Below are 17,296 nucleotides of genomic sequence, written 5' to 3'. Positions count from 1 at the left end.
GCCTCAGTAACAATGTTAGATGTGCTCAGGAAAAATGATACATCCCACAGGACCAGGTCAAACCAGTTCTTGACCTCAAATGTGCCACTTTCTGCAAGAACTTTCAACACATCATGTTAAGTAAATGCATGAGTGGACGAGTACATTTCACTGCTCGTAATCTCTTCTGGAAGTGTTACTCACATCCAGGTTTACAATATGTACATCATTTCATCACAGAGTTTTTCAGCTCATCTTAAATTGTTTTCTCCACCTTGCCAATCATATGCTCTCCTTTAAGGATTGTGGAATTAAGATTAATGTGTGTAATTCTGAGGCTAAAATTGAAAGGAAGCATGATTTCAATATGACAAATAGTGAAAAACATGCACGTGGTTTGTTTTGGATGGACATAGTTTGTGTGTTCTCATATTTCACATCTTCATTTGAATAATAGAATCCCTCGTGTGGAAGCAGGCCATTCAGCCCATCAAGTCCATACCAATCCTCTGAGGAGCATCCCACCCAGACCCATCCCCCTACTCTATCCCTGTAACCCTGCCTTTCCAATACTAACTCACCTAGTCAGCACATCGCTAGATACTATGGGTAATTTAGCATAGCCAGTTCACCTCACCTGCACATCCTTGGACTATGGGAAGAAACCAGAGCACCCGGAGGAAATCCATGCAGACACGGGGAGAATGGGCAAATTCCACACAGACAGTTGCCAGAGGCTGGAATCAAACCAGGGTTTCTAGCACTGAGAGGCAGTAGTGCTAATCACTGGGTCACCATGCAATTTACATTGTGATGGGATTAATTTACCCTTTCCACATCTTCCACTTTCCATCTATATCTCAGTAAGACCACCATTCTTCAAGTTTATTTCTTCACCTTTTCCTCCCATCTATTCTCCCCCATGTGTATTACCTGATTGCTATTACTGGCTTTCCTCATGGTATCCACTACCTCAGTCAATGTGGGTCTCAGAGCAAGCACAGTTGGAGATAATTCACTCCCTCTAAATGTACTACAGCTGGTCTAATGATCCATGGTACCGGATTTACCACTGTACAGCTTTTACTAATTGTCACTGTTCTTAGTTAACAAGGTGCTGTATTGCATGATTAGCAATAAATGCAACTTGCATTATAAGTCACATTACACCAGGTTATAATCCAACAGGTTTGTTTGAAATCACAAACTTTTGGAATACTGCTCCTTCATCAGGCAACTTCACCTGATAAGGAGCAGTGCTCCGAAAGCTTGTGATTTCAAAAAAGTGTTAGACTATAACCTGGTGTTGTGAGACTTCTGAATTTGTCCACCCCATTCCAAAGCTGACATCACCACATCACTGTAAGTCAGGCATAATCACCAGGACTCTTGGGAGCTGCACAGAATACATCTGCCCCTTCCAAAGGCAAGCGTAGGACTGTCATTCTATATCCAGCAGCTGTGTGCGACATCAACAGATTGAAGCCTCCACAAGATTTCTCTTTCAGACCCACTTCTCAACACACTGCCCTCTCATCACCTGTCTGAACCTCCCATTCCTTATTTCTTGCAACTCGATGGGATGGGAATAGAAGCAGTGGACTATGGATTACATTTTCAAAGCTGCTGTTATTGAATGAATGGTATACCTTCATTTAATGAGTTAAGTACAGAAATGTGTTATGGAATAATAAGATTGCCAAACTAACAGTTTATAAAATAGACACCGGTATCCTATTGAAATATGTCAGAATCGCGCTATAGTTTTTATCTTCTATCCATTTTACTCTCACTTTTAATTTGCTCATCACTACGTTGTGGAACCCATGAATTGATTTTGTTGGGAGCAAAGTCATGGTGAATTCAGTGAAAGGAAATGATCGGGTGCTGTAAAGATTTACAGAAGGGGTCTTCAGTTCTAGGGATCTACAGAAATTGTAAGGAATGTTTGTTCAACTGATGTGACTTTTTTAAATGGCTTTATTCCTTAATTATTTTAAATGTGCAAATATTTTAACACATCTTTAATTAGTCGGATTTTTGTAATTATGTATCTTTTCACTGTTAATTATACGTGATTATTTTAAAATGACTGAAGTGGTGTGTCAGCGATGACTTTTCTAAATGGAGAATCATTGACATGGAATTGAACGAGCCTCGCTATAGCCAGCCGAAGAGTCTTTCTTCCTCAATCTGCTATTGTCCAATGCCAATGTTCTTCCTTAGTTCATAGATATATCTAGATGGCTTAGCTTGGGCAATTTGACAGGTTAGCTCACTTGGTAGAACCCTCACTTCTGTTTCTTTGCTGTACATCTCTATGAGATGTAAAGCAAAGAAACAGACCCTTCAGTCCAACTCGTCCATGCCGACCAGAAGATGGACATAAAGAACCAGAACCAAATCAGACAAGTCAGCATGTAGTAACTCTGACCCTGTTACGTAGCTCTCATCCAGATAATGAGTGCAGCAGTAATGCCCTGGAAAATGCCTCAAACACGTCCTCAAGATTGAGTCAACACTCAGACTAAAGAGTTAGTGATGCTGAAACACAAACTTACAGAATCCAGATAGTCCAGGCATATCCAGAGGCCATCCCATCCAGATCCAACCCCTATATCTGTAACCCTGCATCTCCCATGGCTAACCCACCAAGCCTACACATCCCTGGACAGCAATTTAGCACGGCTAATCCACCTAACCTGCACGTCTTTGGGCTGAGAGGGGAAACCGGAGCACCTGGAGGAAACTCACTCTGACTTGGGGAGAACGTGCAAACTCCACACAGACAGTCATCAGAGGCTGGAATCAAACCCGGGCGCCGTGAGGCAAGTGCTAATCACAACTGAGCTGTCACGCTGCCTTTATACAAGCAAGGCAATGTACAATAGTGATGGAAAGCACAAACCATCAAAATCACAGGTCTGTAGACATATGGGATAGCAGGGTAGGCCATTTGGCCTCTCAAACATGCATCATTCAAAAAGACCATGGCTGATTTGCCCCAAACCTCAACTCCTATTTCATATCAGCTCATCATTGCTTGCTTATCGTTGACATTTTAAAGAAAATCTACCTACTTCCTGTTTAAATACTTTCAGCAATCTAGCCTCCACAAGTCTTTGGGATAAAGCATTCCAGGCGATCACCATTTCAGAGAAGAAATGCCTTTACATTTAGATACTGTTCCTCTTATTCTGTAATCAAATACCCTGGTTCAAGAGTCCTCCACTAGGAGACGCACCTTCTCAACATTACTCTGACAAGTCCCCTCAGATCTTGCATGCTTCAATAAGATCATCCCTCATTCTTCTAAACTGTGAATAAAGGCTCAACACATTTAGCTGTTCTTAACAAGTCAATCCCTTCACCACAGGAATTAGCCTGGTACATCTCTTTTGAACTGCCTCCAATGCCAGCCCCATGTCTTTTCTTAAATAGAGACCAAAACTGCACACAGCTCTCCATGGATAGCCTCCATAATATTCTGTGCTGTTGTGGTGACTGCTTGTGTGGAGTTTGCACATTCTCTCAGTGTCTGCGTGGGTTTCCTCCCACAATCCAAAGATGTGCAGGTCAGGTGAATTGGCCGTGCTAAATTGCCTATAGCATTAGGTGCATTAGTCAGAGGGAAATGGGTCTGGGTAGGTTACTCTTCGGAGGGTCGGTGTGGACTGGTTGGGCCGAAGGGCCTGTTTCCACACTGCAGGGAATCTAATCTAATCTAATCTAATCATGACTGCTCTATTCTTAAACTCCAACCTCCAAGCAATAAAGGCCAAAATTCCACTTACCTTCTTAAATACTTGCTGAGACAGCAAAGGGCTAGAGATATCTGAACTTCATGCAAATTCTTTGTTGCCAAAGACTTAGGAAGTTTAGGAATAATAAAAAATATATTTAGCATAATTTGTTCACTTGGAGATATGTAAATGACACCAGAACAGCAGTGTTTTTCCAACACATTATTCAGATTGATCTGCAGAATTGAAGACACAAGGTCACATTTTAATTCTTTTGGTAGTCTTTGTTGTATGACTGAAGCAATTCTTCTCAAATTTAAAGATTATTTCCATAAGACCATAAGACTTGGAGTGGAAGTAAGGCCATTCGGCCCATCGAGTCCACTCCGCCATTAAAGATTATTTCCCTCGCCTTCCCCATCCCCAAAATTTCCCAATGGAACTGGTTTATACTGAATTTCTGAGACCCTTGAAATCAAATCTGATCCAGTTGACTACAACTCCACCCCAGACCAGAGCTTCTTCCAATGATTTTAAATTCATCTTTGTTAAGCTCCACAATTTCTCCACGGTAGATTTCAGCAACATTTGAAATGAAACGAAGAGAACATTAAATAGTGACCCAAAATATAACTTTCAGACATGAGAATTTAGAATCAAAAGTTATCATCCAGACTACATTAACTTGTAAAAAAAAAATTCAACTCCATTGACACTTACAAGTAACAAGTTCCCTTTGATAAATACCAATTCAGTTGTTTCTTGATCATTGACACAATGCAGTCACATCAGAAAGAAATTCACATTAGCTTTTCACTGTGGACATCTTATTTCTTCATTGGATGTTGGCTGCCAACATTAATTGCCCATCCCTAATAGCTCAGAGGCCATTTAAGAGTCAACCACATTGCTGTGGGTCTGGAGTCACATGTAGGCCAGATTTCATTGCCTGAAGGCCATTATGAACCAACTTGAATTTTACAACATGGTTATCGAGTCATACATCACAGAAACCGATCCTTCAGTCCAACCTGTCCATGCTGACATTTCCAAACTAAACTAGTCCTGCCTGCCTATCTATGCTTGGCCCGTATCCCTTTAAACCTTGCCCTATTCAGGAACTTACCTTGATGCCTTTTAAACCTTGTAACTGAACCTGCATCCACCACTTTCTCTGGCAGTTCATTCCACACACGAACCACCAAAAAGTTCCCCCTCAAGTCCTTTTTAAAGTCTTTCTCCTTAAAAAATGTTCCCCCTTCTTTTGAACTTCCCCACCCTCGGGAAAAGACCTGCCATTCACCTCAAGATTTTATAAACCTCAATGATGACCCAACCTCCTACAATCCAGTGGAAAAAGTACCAGCCTATTTTCATATCCCAAATCCTCCATTCCCAGCAAAATCCTGGTAAATCTTTTCTGCACCCTCTCTAGTTTAATATCCTTCTTATAACAGTTTAACACACAGTGCTCCAGAAAAGGCCTCACCAATGTCCTGTACAACCTGACCATGACTGCCCAACTCCCTTAATCCAATTGAATTCATATCCCACTATCTGGCATGATGGGATTTGAATTCCTGAACATTAGCCAGTGTTTCTGGATTACTACACCACCAATCATTGTAGTCTATTGTGACTGGTGAATAGAGAGTGCAATATCTAAACAAGGAAAGAATACTGCTATCAATTCATATCAACTGCATACAATGCTTCAAACAGGGCAATAATTCTTTGAAAAGACATCTTTAAAAGGTGCTGGCTTACTTGGCAAGGCCACGTTTAGTGCCTATCCACAATGGTGGTGGGTAGTTTCATGAATATTACCAGTCTATACTGTGGAGGGCCATCAATAGGATACTACAGGATTGCAATCCAGTAGTGAATGATATATACTCACGGTGGTATGACACATAACGTGGAGGAACTTGGAGATGCTGATACATAGGTACATTTTTTCAATGCTGGTTGAACAAGGATCACACTAAACCTCCCCTATTCAGAAACCAGTTGAAAACCATAAAGCAGCCAACTGGTTTTTGTTGTCTTTTGCAGAATCGCAAAATTTATACTAAAAGCAGCAAGTTCAATGGACACCGTTTGAAATAAAAGACGTTACTTTTTTTCCATAACTATTGGTATCATTCTGTGGTATGCATATATTTTTAAGATATCTTCCATGGGATGTGGGCACCACTGGTGAGGCCAGTATTTATTGTCCATCCCTAACTGCCCTGGGAGGTGGTAGTAGTGAGTTGCCTTGATCCAGTGCATCCATGCTGCTGTTAGAGAGGGAGTCCCAGGATTCTCACCTCATAGCAATGAAGGAACAATATCAGGATGTAATCAAATCTTAATCAGTTTAGCCCTTTCCATCAACTGGAAGGTGCTCTTTACAAAGGAACCATTTTCTCCCACAGCTTTTTCTGAACCAAGCAATCTAGTTAATCATTGCTTTCAAATCAACTCTCACTAAAATTTTACCAAGTTCAGTTGGACTCCTTTCTCATTGCCCAAAGCTGAGTAGTCTACTCCATCTGTGCCAAGGGGTTACTTTTCAGGTGAGAACACCAACATTGCAAAATATAAGCAGCAGTTAATTTCTAACACTTTCCAAGGTTTAAACCGAAGTACAAAATTAGGACAAGACGAAGATGAGTTCAATTTATTAAATCAGTTTATTTAACAAGAAAGGCTACCAGGATCACATCAGTATTATAATAGATTTATTTTTTCTGTGTTTCACATTGTTTAATAAAATGGATTCTTCACCCCCAAATAAATACCGCAATATACTAAAATCATTGCCCCCGCTTCCTTTGAATTAAAGTTATGATATACACCATGAGGAACAGCTCAAAATGCTGCTAATCTCTTCCCTGTGATGAATTTACAAACTCTTACACAAGTATGCCATATACAGAATTGCTTGCACCTTGCATTGCAAGGCTATACATAGTTTTTTTGTCTTTATTTCTTTTTTCCTATTTACACAGTATGGCAACTCAGAACAGAACTGCATTCCAGAACACAATCACACAAAACACTAGGTTTCCTCTGTATGCATCATCCCACTCATTGAGGTGAAAGAAAGCCTACGAACCCCAGTAAGGTGAAAGGGGATTTGCTTCCACCTCTATGGAGTAGCACAAAATTTGTAGAGTAAGACCACATCAGCTATTCTGACTGTTGTGTTCCATGAAAATTTTAAAAGATTGGGAAATCAAAACAAATCTGGCAAAATTCACAAAGTGTAGCATTTGGAATTGTGACCAAGGGAAAGCTTATTCAAACACCATTAAACCAGACATGTCAAGGGAGTGAATGAAATCTGTCGCACGGTCACATTTTTCAAACTGGGGAATGCACACTACTTGGGGATCAGCAAAACAGCCTGCAGAAATCATAACTTTTCAAATAAAGGCAGAGCTGTCAGATAATTTTCAGGTTGAACCCAAGTAACTCAGCAGCTCAACGCCTAATGAAATACTTCTGAAAATGTTGGAAGGAGAGAACGTCCAGGGTGGAGTCAAAGACAGAATACGTTAGGACTCGGAAACAAAGGATTTGATCACATGACTTGGTAATCTGTAGGCCTTTAATTCACAAAACAGAACAACAGTTGCACGGAAAATCGCAGGCTTATGTGAGAACTATAAAGTGGCAATAATGGGGAATTTAAATTACTGAAACATTGAATGAAATCAGCCACATATAGAAGTGACAGGATCTGGAATGTGCAAATCACCCTTAAACACTGAAGAGGATAATGACAAAATGTCAACAGCAGTCGATGAAAGGGTAAGGGATGGGATGAAAATAAATATGCAGGATTAATTGGAAAGGCTGGCTCTTGCTTAGAATGGATACGTTTTATGCCCAGAAGGCTTGTGCCCCAGGTTGCAAAAGGGAAGCATATGGGGAAATAGTGAAAGGGATTGTCACTATCTCCACAATCCAGCAATACAGGAAACATTAAACTTGCTCAAAATGTGAGCTGCAAGAACAGTAGGAAAGCAAAGAGAGGGAATGAGATTATGCTGGCAAATAAAAGCAAGGAAAATTCCAAAAATTAGTAACACGAAGAGAAAGAGGGAAACTAAGGAAACAGGTACTTGTTCAAGACCAAGGAAGTAACGTGTATGCTGAGGTGAGAGACGTGAACAAAGAATGCTTTGCTTTTGTTGTCACAAAGGGTTCACAGCAGACTTCAGAAATAAAGGAGGAGGAGGCTGAAGTAGTACTTGGGATAAACATTGAAAGAGAAGATTAAGGACAGTTATCGTGCTGGAAAGTGAATAAATCACCTGCCCGATATAAGATAGATCTCAGATCACTGAGGGACATAATAGTGGAGGCTCTGACAATCCTTACTGGGTAAGGATGCAGAAAACGTGGGACATGGAGAATCTGCTCACAAAGAAAGCCATTTGAATGTCAAAAGAACTGAAGGATGGAGCCAATCTTTGCAATCTTTACTTTTAAAATAATTTATTTACATCATTATATATTATACATATACACCACCTAATTCACAAGCCAGTTACAGTCCACATCCACAGGGTACATGAACATCCAGTTAGTGGCACCATTTATATACAATGATACACAATTCATGTACAATTAACAGATGCACCATGTTTTCTTGCAGATGGGAAGACTATGAGGTTTACCTGTATGTAGGTAGGTCAACAGGCACACTTTTACATTCTGATAATGTACAGGTCAACTTCACACCCTCTCAATCAGTCTACATTCAGGTAACCATGACAACTTCACATTCTGACCACGTACAGGTAAACATAACATTTTCACTTTGACCATGTACAGGTAAACATGACACCTTTACAATCTGTCCACATGCAGGCGTAGCACGCCTTCACATTCTGACCATATACAGGTAAGCTCAATAGCTTCACAATCTGTCCAGTTACAAGCAAAGGTAACCATGGCACATCTTCACAACCTGACCATGCACCAGGTAACTATAGCATTTCTTCACAACCTGACCATGCACCAGGTAACCATGGCACATCTTCACAACTTGACCATGCACCAGGTAACTATGGCACATCCTCACAACTTGACCATGCACCAGGTAACTATGGCACATCCTCACAATCTGACCATACGCAGGTAAACTCAACACCTTTGCAACTTGTCCAGGTAAATTTGACACCTTCACATTACTTTCTCTCCCCCCCCCCCCCCCCCCCCCTTGAACAGATTACTTTCACCCGCCCCCCCCCCCCCCACCATGTACAGGTAACCACAGCACACTTTAAATCTGACTACAAAGGTAACCATGGTCCATCTTCACATTCTGCCCATTTGTAGGTAAAGACATACCTTCACAATCTTCCCATGTCCAGAGAAACTGGCACATATTTATGAATGGGGCTGGAGATAATCAAATAGCCTGATTTTCCAAATTCCGATACAGGTAGTGACAGAAGATTGTCGAGTGGCAAATGTTAACACTCTTGATCAAGGAAGGGTATGAGGACACAGCTAGTAATGGCGTGATATGTTTCACTGATGGGTACGGTTTTTGAAACAATAACCACAGAAAAATGTAATAGGCACTTTGAGATGTTTAAATTAACAAAGGAGAGCAGTATAAGTCACAAAGTAGCTTAACCTCAATGAGAGTATTACGTCCGAATCTGGGCGGCATATTTTGGGAAGAATCTGAAGCTCTGAAAGAGGATGCATCAAGGATTAGAGAATGGATTTAATAATATCGATTCATTGGTTGAAGGACTTCACCTTATAAAACAGGAAGTTACCAGGGTGTGTTCAAAATTACAAAAAAGGTACAGAAGAGATTCTCAAAATCGCTTATAGATTTTTTTTGGTCTGAGGAAACATTGGATAGGTCGGGTTTCCTTTCTTTTGAACAAACGAAGATAGATTTAATTGAAGTGTCTAAAACAGAGGTGCCTAAACAGGGACAGTTTGTCTTTTCCCAATGCTTTAAAAAGAACGATAGGCAGGTATCATGGAATTAAACCTTTAAATCAATTGGTGGCAGGATTAGAGGGAAGTCAAGAAATTCTTTCACGTGTAGGCTGCAGGAATCCAGAAATAATTGCTTAAAGAGTGGTACAAACACAACTCATCACTGCATTTTAAGAAACTCAAGTATGCACTCAAGGTGCTATAACTTAAAAGGGCTATAGACCAAAAGGGAGCAACTACTTAAACTGATCGTACTGAATGGCCCCTCTGTGCTGTTAATATCAAATCACCATGTAATTCTATAGTTTTGGACTACAAAACCTCTCTCGCAATCTAAGACACCATTTGCATCGCATTGCAGTTTCTGGTACATTTACGAGTCTGCACCGCCTGAAAAGAAGAGTGAGGGGAAATGGCAGGACAGCTTCCTTGAAGGGATCAACTCTTGCTGGGGTAATGTTTCAACAGGTACTGACAGCCCTCACAATCTTCCCAGATTGTCTTATTCTTCACATAAAAGCCCAGGAGAACAACAACAGAAGTCAACAGGACCTCAGGGCCAAGCCAGTTCCTTCAGTTTACATGGTTGAACATTATATGCATGGCTCTGCCTTTAAACGCTAGGCTATTTTCAGAGTTCTGTAATTGCATTTCAAAACTCAAAGGCTTTTTTTAAAAACAGCTTAAATAAACATTTTTGTTTTTTTAACACATGATATATAAAATGTGGGAAGAGTTTCTACAAGTATAAATTATTTTCACAATTCATTTTGGAGCAGAAATGTACTAAGTTGCCATACAGCTTTAAAGCAAGTGAGTAATCTACAAAAGCAGTCAAGTCAAATGGTTACTGATTGGGACAATCCTATCATTGTCATTTGAAAATAATAACCCATATCTTTGGGAAGGGAAAGGAGATGAATTTACCAGAGTAGGATTTTAAAAATCCATAATATAAATGATTATGTTTGTAAACTGTTTCAAAGCAGCTGTTAAAGGAACTATTTAGAATTATGGTAATCGTATTGATGAGGCATCATTAGAGGTCATGCTAGATTAACACTGGTATTTGGTACAACCATGGCTTCTCTAGTCTTAAGAGTCCCTTGTGGTGTACCAATGTTGCACATCGACTCACTTAACTGCTGAAAGCTGTAACTAAGTAACTTTTTACAACACTCTCCCATCCCCCAAAGAAATATTGCATTCCCTGTGCTTGACTGGATTAGATCTCTAGACAACCTCAATCTTCATTACCCTATTTTCAGCCAGTCTGTAGAAGAGTGGAACACAGTTGATAAAGGTCAGGGTCGAGCTTGGTAGAGCCTGTGGGTTTTGGATTTCTTCGGTAAGTTCTATGATCTTTTTTGTAGTGTAGTCCTCAGAGGGTAAGCCTGCTTTTGCGACAAAGCCTCTGCCGGAAGAGCGGGAATCAGGTGAAGAGCTTGCAGACTCAGCGTCATCCACCAAAGGGATATCTTCAAGATCTGGGGAGGAGGAAGAACGTAAAAACGTCACTGTTGAGTTTCTCAGGCCGCGGATGAAGTGCTCTGGGCTCAGCGTGAAGCTCAAACTCAGTTTGAGGAACAATGGTTTGACATAACCCATTTCTCAGTTTGAGAAAATCCATCATTTTGCCACTCAAAGTGCTACATTCTGTAGAGAAAAAATACATTTCTTTATTCCAGAGACTTCTAATAGACCAAAACAGTGTATGCGAATGAGTTTAGATTGTGTCAACATTCCCCCCCCTCCTCATTATTGAGTCAAGACTGTGCGGCTTAAAGCTGTGTTTTTTTGCATTTTACCCCAAGTCATCCCTAGCCAAGAGCTCGGGCAGCCCCTAGTGGCTGGAAAAATAAAACTGTAACTGACCAAGGAACAGGTTAGCTACGTGCCTTCTCTCTCCCTCTAAACTAGAGCCAATTCAGAACATGCAAACTGGGGACATCACATTTTTTGCTTCTCACCACATTAAAGGGCAATGAGGTGGGCCAAACCTATCTTCTAGATTCCATGAGCAAATTGGGGTTTCATGCCTCAGGCAGCATTTATTTCACACCTTGAGCGGTCCTCAAGGAGCTAACGATGAGCTGCCTTGTTCGAGTGTACATTGTTAAAGTGGAATTACCATTGGAAAGGATTTATTGGCTGGATGTTTTCACAGTGATCAGCCCAGTGTTTGGGGCAAATAAGCATCACTGAACCTGTGAAGGCAGCAGTGATGATTCTGCTAGAAGCAGAAATACACATTCATTCTCCCAGACAAAACCGACAGTGGCACAGAGTGATTCAGGAAACCCAAAGTAGTGGAGCCAAACGTTGCAGGGAAACTCCAAAACCTCACTATAAAATACTTATTTTTAAGGTCTTAATGCTTTTTTTTTAAAAAAGTAAAACACCTGGCAATTTTCCTGCTCCAATATTGTAAATGCTCTTCCTAAGACTTACTGCAAAAGACCTTGCCATGTATTTGGTGCAGGTGCCGATACCTCCAGGTATTTGCCCTTCCAGATCTCGACACACCTCCAGCCGTAGAACGCTTTATGATGTCTCTGCGCTCCCCCAACTCCAGTCTCACCTCAAGTGCAGAGCCTGTTTTACCTGCTTTCCCAATAGTGGCTGCCTTGAAATGCTGCATCTGGAGCTCTGCAATTCATGTTAACTTCTTCATCTCTCTCCCTCTGCTCCTTTAATTAGATCTCAAGTTGATTTAATGTCGGAGCAGATTTTGGCCAAGCGCACTACCACCTCAGGTGGCTTCGTGTGAAATGCAATGAAGCACTGAGAACATTTTATGTTAAAGGAGCAATATGAATGAGCAATATGAATAGCTGGCTGTCCCCCAACTCCTTTCATCAGCTTGCCCAAGTCATGTGTGTTCAGTTGCCTTTGTTTCAATGTGGGGCTAATTGAGGGCATCAGTACACCAGGAAATTTCCAATAGATCCAGGGAGAACAGTGTGGGATTTTCAACCTGCTACAGGTAGAGGAGCAGCTCAAACTAAAAAAGCATTCCACAGGCTATCAGCTCAGATCAAGCACATTATTGCTGGGGCATAGCTTGAATCCACTGACACCAGCCACGTGGTTGCTACCAAAAAAAGCTAAGCTGATAAATATACAGTAAAAGAAAGCCCTGGTGCATCATTGGTCAAACAGTGTACCTTGGGTGATGAAAACAAATGTGAGAAGAGGAGGAGGAGGAGGAGGAGCGACCTTGCTGCAGGGAACCTTTGTTGAAGTGATACTAACCTTCAATGCTCGAAACCAGATCTTCTTCCAGTACATCTTGTCGCATTTCAGGTGTTAATGGGATCTTCGACTGTTTGATGAAACGAACATATCTATCATACCACTTCTTTCTCTCAGCTGCCAATTCCAACGAAAGCTCCTGCAATTCTCCTAACTTTTTCTGTAAAGGTAATAACGGATCAACTTTAAAACATTATAAACTACTAGACACTCTTTTCTGTTTGCTTTTTGAAAATTCGGACGACAATAAATGCAGTGTCGGAAGGAAAACCACTCTAAGTGCTTTCTCCACGGACTGAAGGGTTTGTTTTCTTTATAAATGTAACTATTCTCAATCTAACAGATACAATACCAACTCATTCTGAATTTGCTACAGAGTTAAAACTCAGTACTCAATGTTAATGCTGGTTTCTACAATTTGGGCTACCTTAACTATCACTTGGGCTAGCTGTGAAAGTTCTGCACAGAAAACTATGGCACCTGAACTTTCTCGCACTCTTTCGAGTTGTCCTGCACCACACCCGAATTGCAACAGCAACTTTGCAATTTTTGAGTCTTCCTGGAAGCCACTGTCAATAAACAAAATGGGCAGAACACCAGAAAAGCTGCCCGAAATACTTTCAAACCGTTTTATAAAGTACAAAAGGCCATGATCCAATTACAGAGGAACCTCGATTGTCCAAACAACACGGGCAGGGAGTATTTTGTTCAGATAATCGAATGCTCGGATAACAAAGTTTAGCCAAGCATCAGGACCTTGAGATCTTGTCCGGATAATCGAGGTTCGGATAATCGAGGTTCGGATAATCGAGGTTCGGATAATCGAGGTTCGGATAATCGAGGTTCCTCTGGTCATTCGTGCCTGTACATTTCTTAAATAATGAGCCTGGAGATCCAACTTTCTCCCTCACTGCTCTGGCTCAGTTGATTTTAAAGCCATTACTGAAACAATCCACTAAATGCTCGAGGGTTCAAGTTATGTGGTGCACAAATAACTGGAGCGATCTTAAACCAGTGACTCTCGACACATTCAGCCTCAAGTCTCAGCTACGAGCGACAGCAACTAGAGGCATTGACAGCTCTCAGCAGCAGCTCTGCGTGTACCTAACCCACTGAATCAGAGCATAAACCCTGTCGCCAGCTGATCAGCCTGTATCACAGCTGGTGAACCATTTAATGCTGGGGGGGGGAAATAGCATGTAGGAAATCATTTTTCGACTCAATCTAAAAGCTGTTTAAACTTCCATGATACGGGTGCAGTGAGGAAGAGTTTTTTCCCCCACAGTGAGTAATGTGTGTATGGAATGCAATGTCTGGAAATGTGGAGGAGCTACGTTCGATTCAGACATTCAAAAGAGCACTGGATGATTATTTGAATAAAAATAAGCAAGGGTATGGAGTAAAAGCGGGAGATTGGCATTAATAATGCTCTTTTAAATGAGTCTGTACATCCACAACAGGCTGAATTGCCTCTTTATGCACCATAACACTGCTGTGATTCTGTGAACATACAGCTGGCCAAACATGTAGCAATCAAACAGATGGTACCTTGAGCAATATTGATTTGTCAAAACTGACCATGGGGAGTACAGCAACAGGTCAAATACATCAACTTGGAACTACCCTGTTTTGAGTCAGGTATTAATATAAAAGACACCATCTCAGTTATAGAGGACAATTGGAGGGGAGCTGAATTAATGTGACCTCATTGCTGAAACAACTTTCCACAACCATCAGACATCCACTGATACTAATTCAGAATCTTCACAAAATTGGGCTTAGCAATTCCTTCTGTTTATGATACTAGAGCATATTGCTGGAAAACCTCAGCAGGTGAAGTGGTTCAGGGCTAAAGCAGTTCTCAACCAAGCCTGCTGGATCCCGAAACATTAATTGCTACACTTTTGAGTTTTCTTTTGAGCAATTTTTGCTTTCCAGCATCCACAGCTGTTTGGCTTTCTGGTCTAGCGATCATGCTGTCCCCACAACAGATTCTGAAGCAGCATGGAGGGGTTTTACAAGATTGCAGCAGGTTTTCAGCACTGAAGGCACCAAACTCACCCTTAACTTCTCCTTATCCTGAGCCAGCTTGCAGATATACTCCTCTTTCGCCATGTGCCTGTGTTTGAGGATCGCTCTCTGCTTTTGATAAAGTGCAATGTATTCACCTAGAGGGCAAAAAGGAAAATGAGAAACAGAAATAATAGTGTTTACAGGAAAGAGTCCTAGAGTCATAGAGATGTACAGCACGGACACAGACCCTTCGGTCTAATTCCTCCATGCCGACCAGAGATCCCAACCCAAACTAGTCCCAATTGCCAGCACTTTCCCCGTATCCTTCCAATTCTGTTACAACTGCAATCCTTTACGGAGTAGAACTTAGATTGTTTGATGAAACAAACACATCTAATCGGACCACTTCCTTTCTCAGCTGCAAAAAAAGGGGGGATGGAAAGTACGATAAGTAGAAAATATCTGAAGGACTGTGAGGGGTGAATGAATCAAAATGGATTGCTCTTCGAGGGCTGACACAGGAATAAAAGACTCAATGCTTTTTAATGACGTCAAAATGACAGCTGTATTATATGAACTAAAAATCTAAGCCACAGAATGTTTTAAAAGGTCAGTGAACTCTAACAGGGCTGCAGTTAAGTTCCAGGAGTTGTATTGGATTCACAACATTAACTCTATTTCTCTCTCCACAGATGCTGCCCAATCTGCTGAATTTCTTCCGCACCGTGAATTTTGGTTTCAGCACCTTCATCACCACCTTGGCCCATAGCCCAGTGATTTGCCACATGTTAAATGTTGTAGCTAATCACTTGCAAAATCACCTCTCTACAAGAGGAAAGGAAGAGACACTAACCATTCTTCGTAAATTCAACAGGTTTGCTATTTTATAACTCCCAATCTATTTCTAATTCTGTTCTGTGCAACCTGTTACCAGCATTCAATTAGTACTGGGCTGAAAAGGAACCAGAGCACTGAAAACCAGAAAGCCACTCTTTTGTGCTAAATATTGGAGTTTTCATCTACTTGATGCATTTTGGCAAAAGGAACTCGATGCTTCTCCAATGACTTAAAGCATTTGCATTCATATGTAAACTTTAGGGATTACGTGTGGCAGACTTTACAATGCAAACTTAGAAACACATTAAAGAGTAAACCCCTCAATGATAGAGTCAGTCAGTCTTTTTTTAAATTCACGGGAGGAGGGTAGCACTGACTGGGCCAACATCCCTAATTGCCCAGGGGGCATTGAGAGCCATAGAGATGTACAGCATGGAAACAGACCCTTCGGTCCAACCAGTCCACGCCGACCAGATATCCCAACCTAATCTCGTCCCACCTGCCTGCACCCGGCCCATTTCCCTCCAAACCCTTCCGATTCATATACCCATCCAAATGCCTCTTAAATGTTGCAATTGTACCAGCCTCCACCATATCCTCTGGTAGCTCAGTCAACCACATTGCTGTGGGTCTGGAGTCACATGCTGGCCAGACCAGGTAAAGTGAACCAGATGGGTTTTTCCAACAATCAATGGATTCACGGTCGTCATTGGATTCGTAATTCCAGAATTTTTATGAGATTTGAACCTGGTTCCTCAGAACATTACCTCCATCTAGCGATAATACCACTAGGCCATCGCCTCCTCTCGCTGGATGTAGCAGTGCGAGAGGGACGCAGAGAAAAGTCATCTAGAATTTCAATTCAGTTGCTACAGAGCAATTGCTGTTTTAGAAAAGAGAAGGTGCAGGCAATGGTCGGGGATCAAAAATGAATAAAGACATTCTTTTCCTTAAAACTGATAAACAAAAGTTGAAAAAGTGAACAGAATTACTCAAACTTTTAGAGCTTTAAGAGCAATCTCAGTGGTTGGGGTTAGAAAATGTAACTTGTTGTCGTCAGGAATACAATTCTTTCTAATAAGATCACATACCTATTGTATCTGTCTCTCCAGATAGCTGTGTACAGTAATGCTCCAGTTGCTCCAATTTCTTCTTAAGATCAACCTTCTCCTCTAAGAGGTTTGCTAATTGAACCTTTGTGACAGAAAATGAAGTGGCGTTAAATGTTGTGGTGTGACAAAACCAAAGTGACCAAAAGACCATTACCCGGTTGTTATTTCTTTTGATAGTTTCAAAATCCATTATCTGTCACTGTCCAAATCCTGCCATGGTTCTGTTCCAACTCTACAAACCAAGACCTAGAATAGTCAAAGGTCTTCTGGCTCCAGCCACTGCACGTGGTTGGTTTCTTTCATTCCTCCATTGACAGCTAAACCTTCAGCTCTTTAAACACTAAGCTCCCTCTCTAAAGCTCACTGCCTCTTTACTTCTCCCCTCCTGCACTAAAT

The 17,296-nt window shown here is 41.2% G+C and overlaps 1 protein-coding gene across 1 annotated transcript in view; it reads right to left on the bottom strand.

The window, feature by feature from the left end:
- Positions 1–8,196: 8,196 nt before the first annotated feature.
- golga2 (golgin A2) overlaps positions 8,197–17,296 on the bottom strand; it is an 81,339-nt gene continuing 72,239 nt past the window's right edge. The window contains exons 26-30 of the mRNA XM_043719708.1: positions 16,880–16,982; positions 15,000–15,106; positions 12,939–13,098; positions 8,960–11,170; positions 8,197–8,917 (exon numbers count right to left, since the gene is read on the bottom strand). Coding sequence (XP_043575643.1) covers positions 10,917–11,170; positions 12,939–13,098; positions 15,000–15,106; positions 16,880–16,982 — 624 coding nt within the window. The 3' untranslated portion in view covers positions 8,197–8,917; positions 8,960–10,916. The remainder of the gene's footprint in view (positions 8,918–8,959; positions 11,171–12,938; positions 13,099–14,999; positions 15,107–16,879; positions 16,983–17,296) is intronic.

This window comes from Chiloscyllium plagiosum, chromosome 30 (assembly GCF_004010195.1).
Source record: "Chiloscyllium plagiosum isolate BGI_BamShark_2017 chromosome 30, ASM401019v2, whole genome shotgun sequence".
NCBI classification, from domain to species: domain Eukaryota; kingdom Metazoa; phylum Chordata; class Chondrichthyes; order Orectolobiformes; family Hemiscylliidae; genus Chiloscyllium; species Chiloscyllium plagiosum.
Note: the sequence above shows the minus strand (reverse complement) of the source record. Positions and strands in the feature narration are given on the sequence as shown.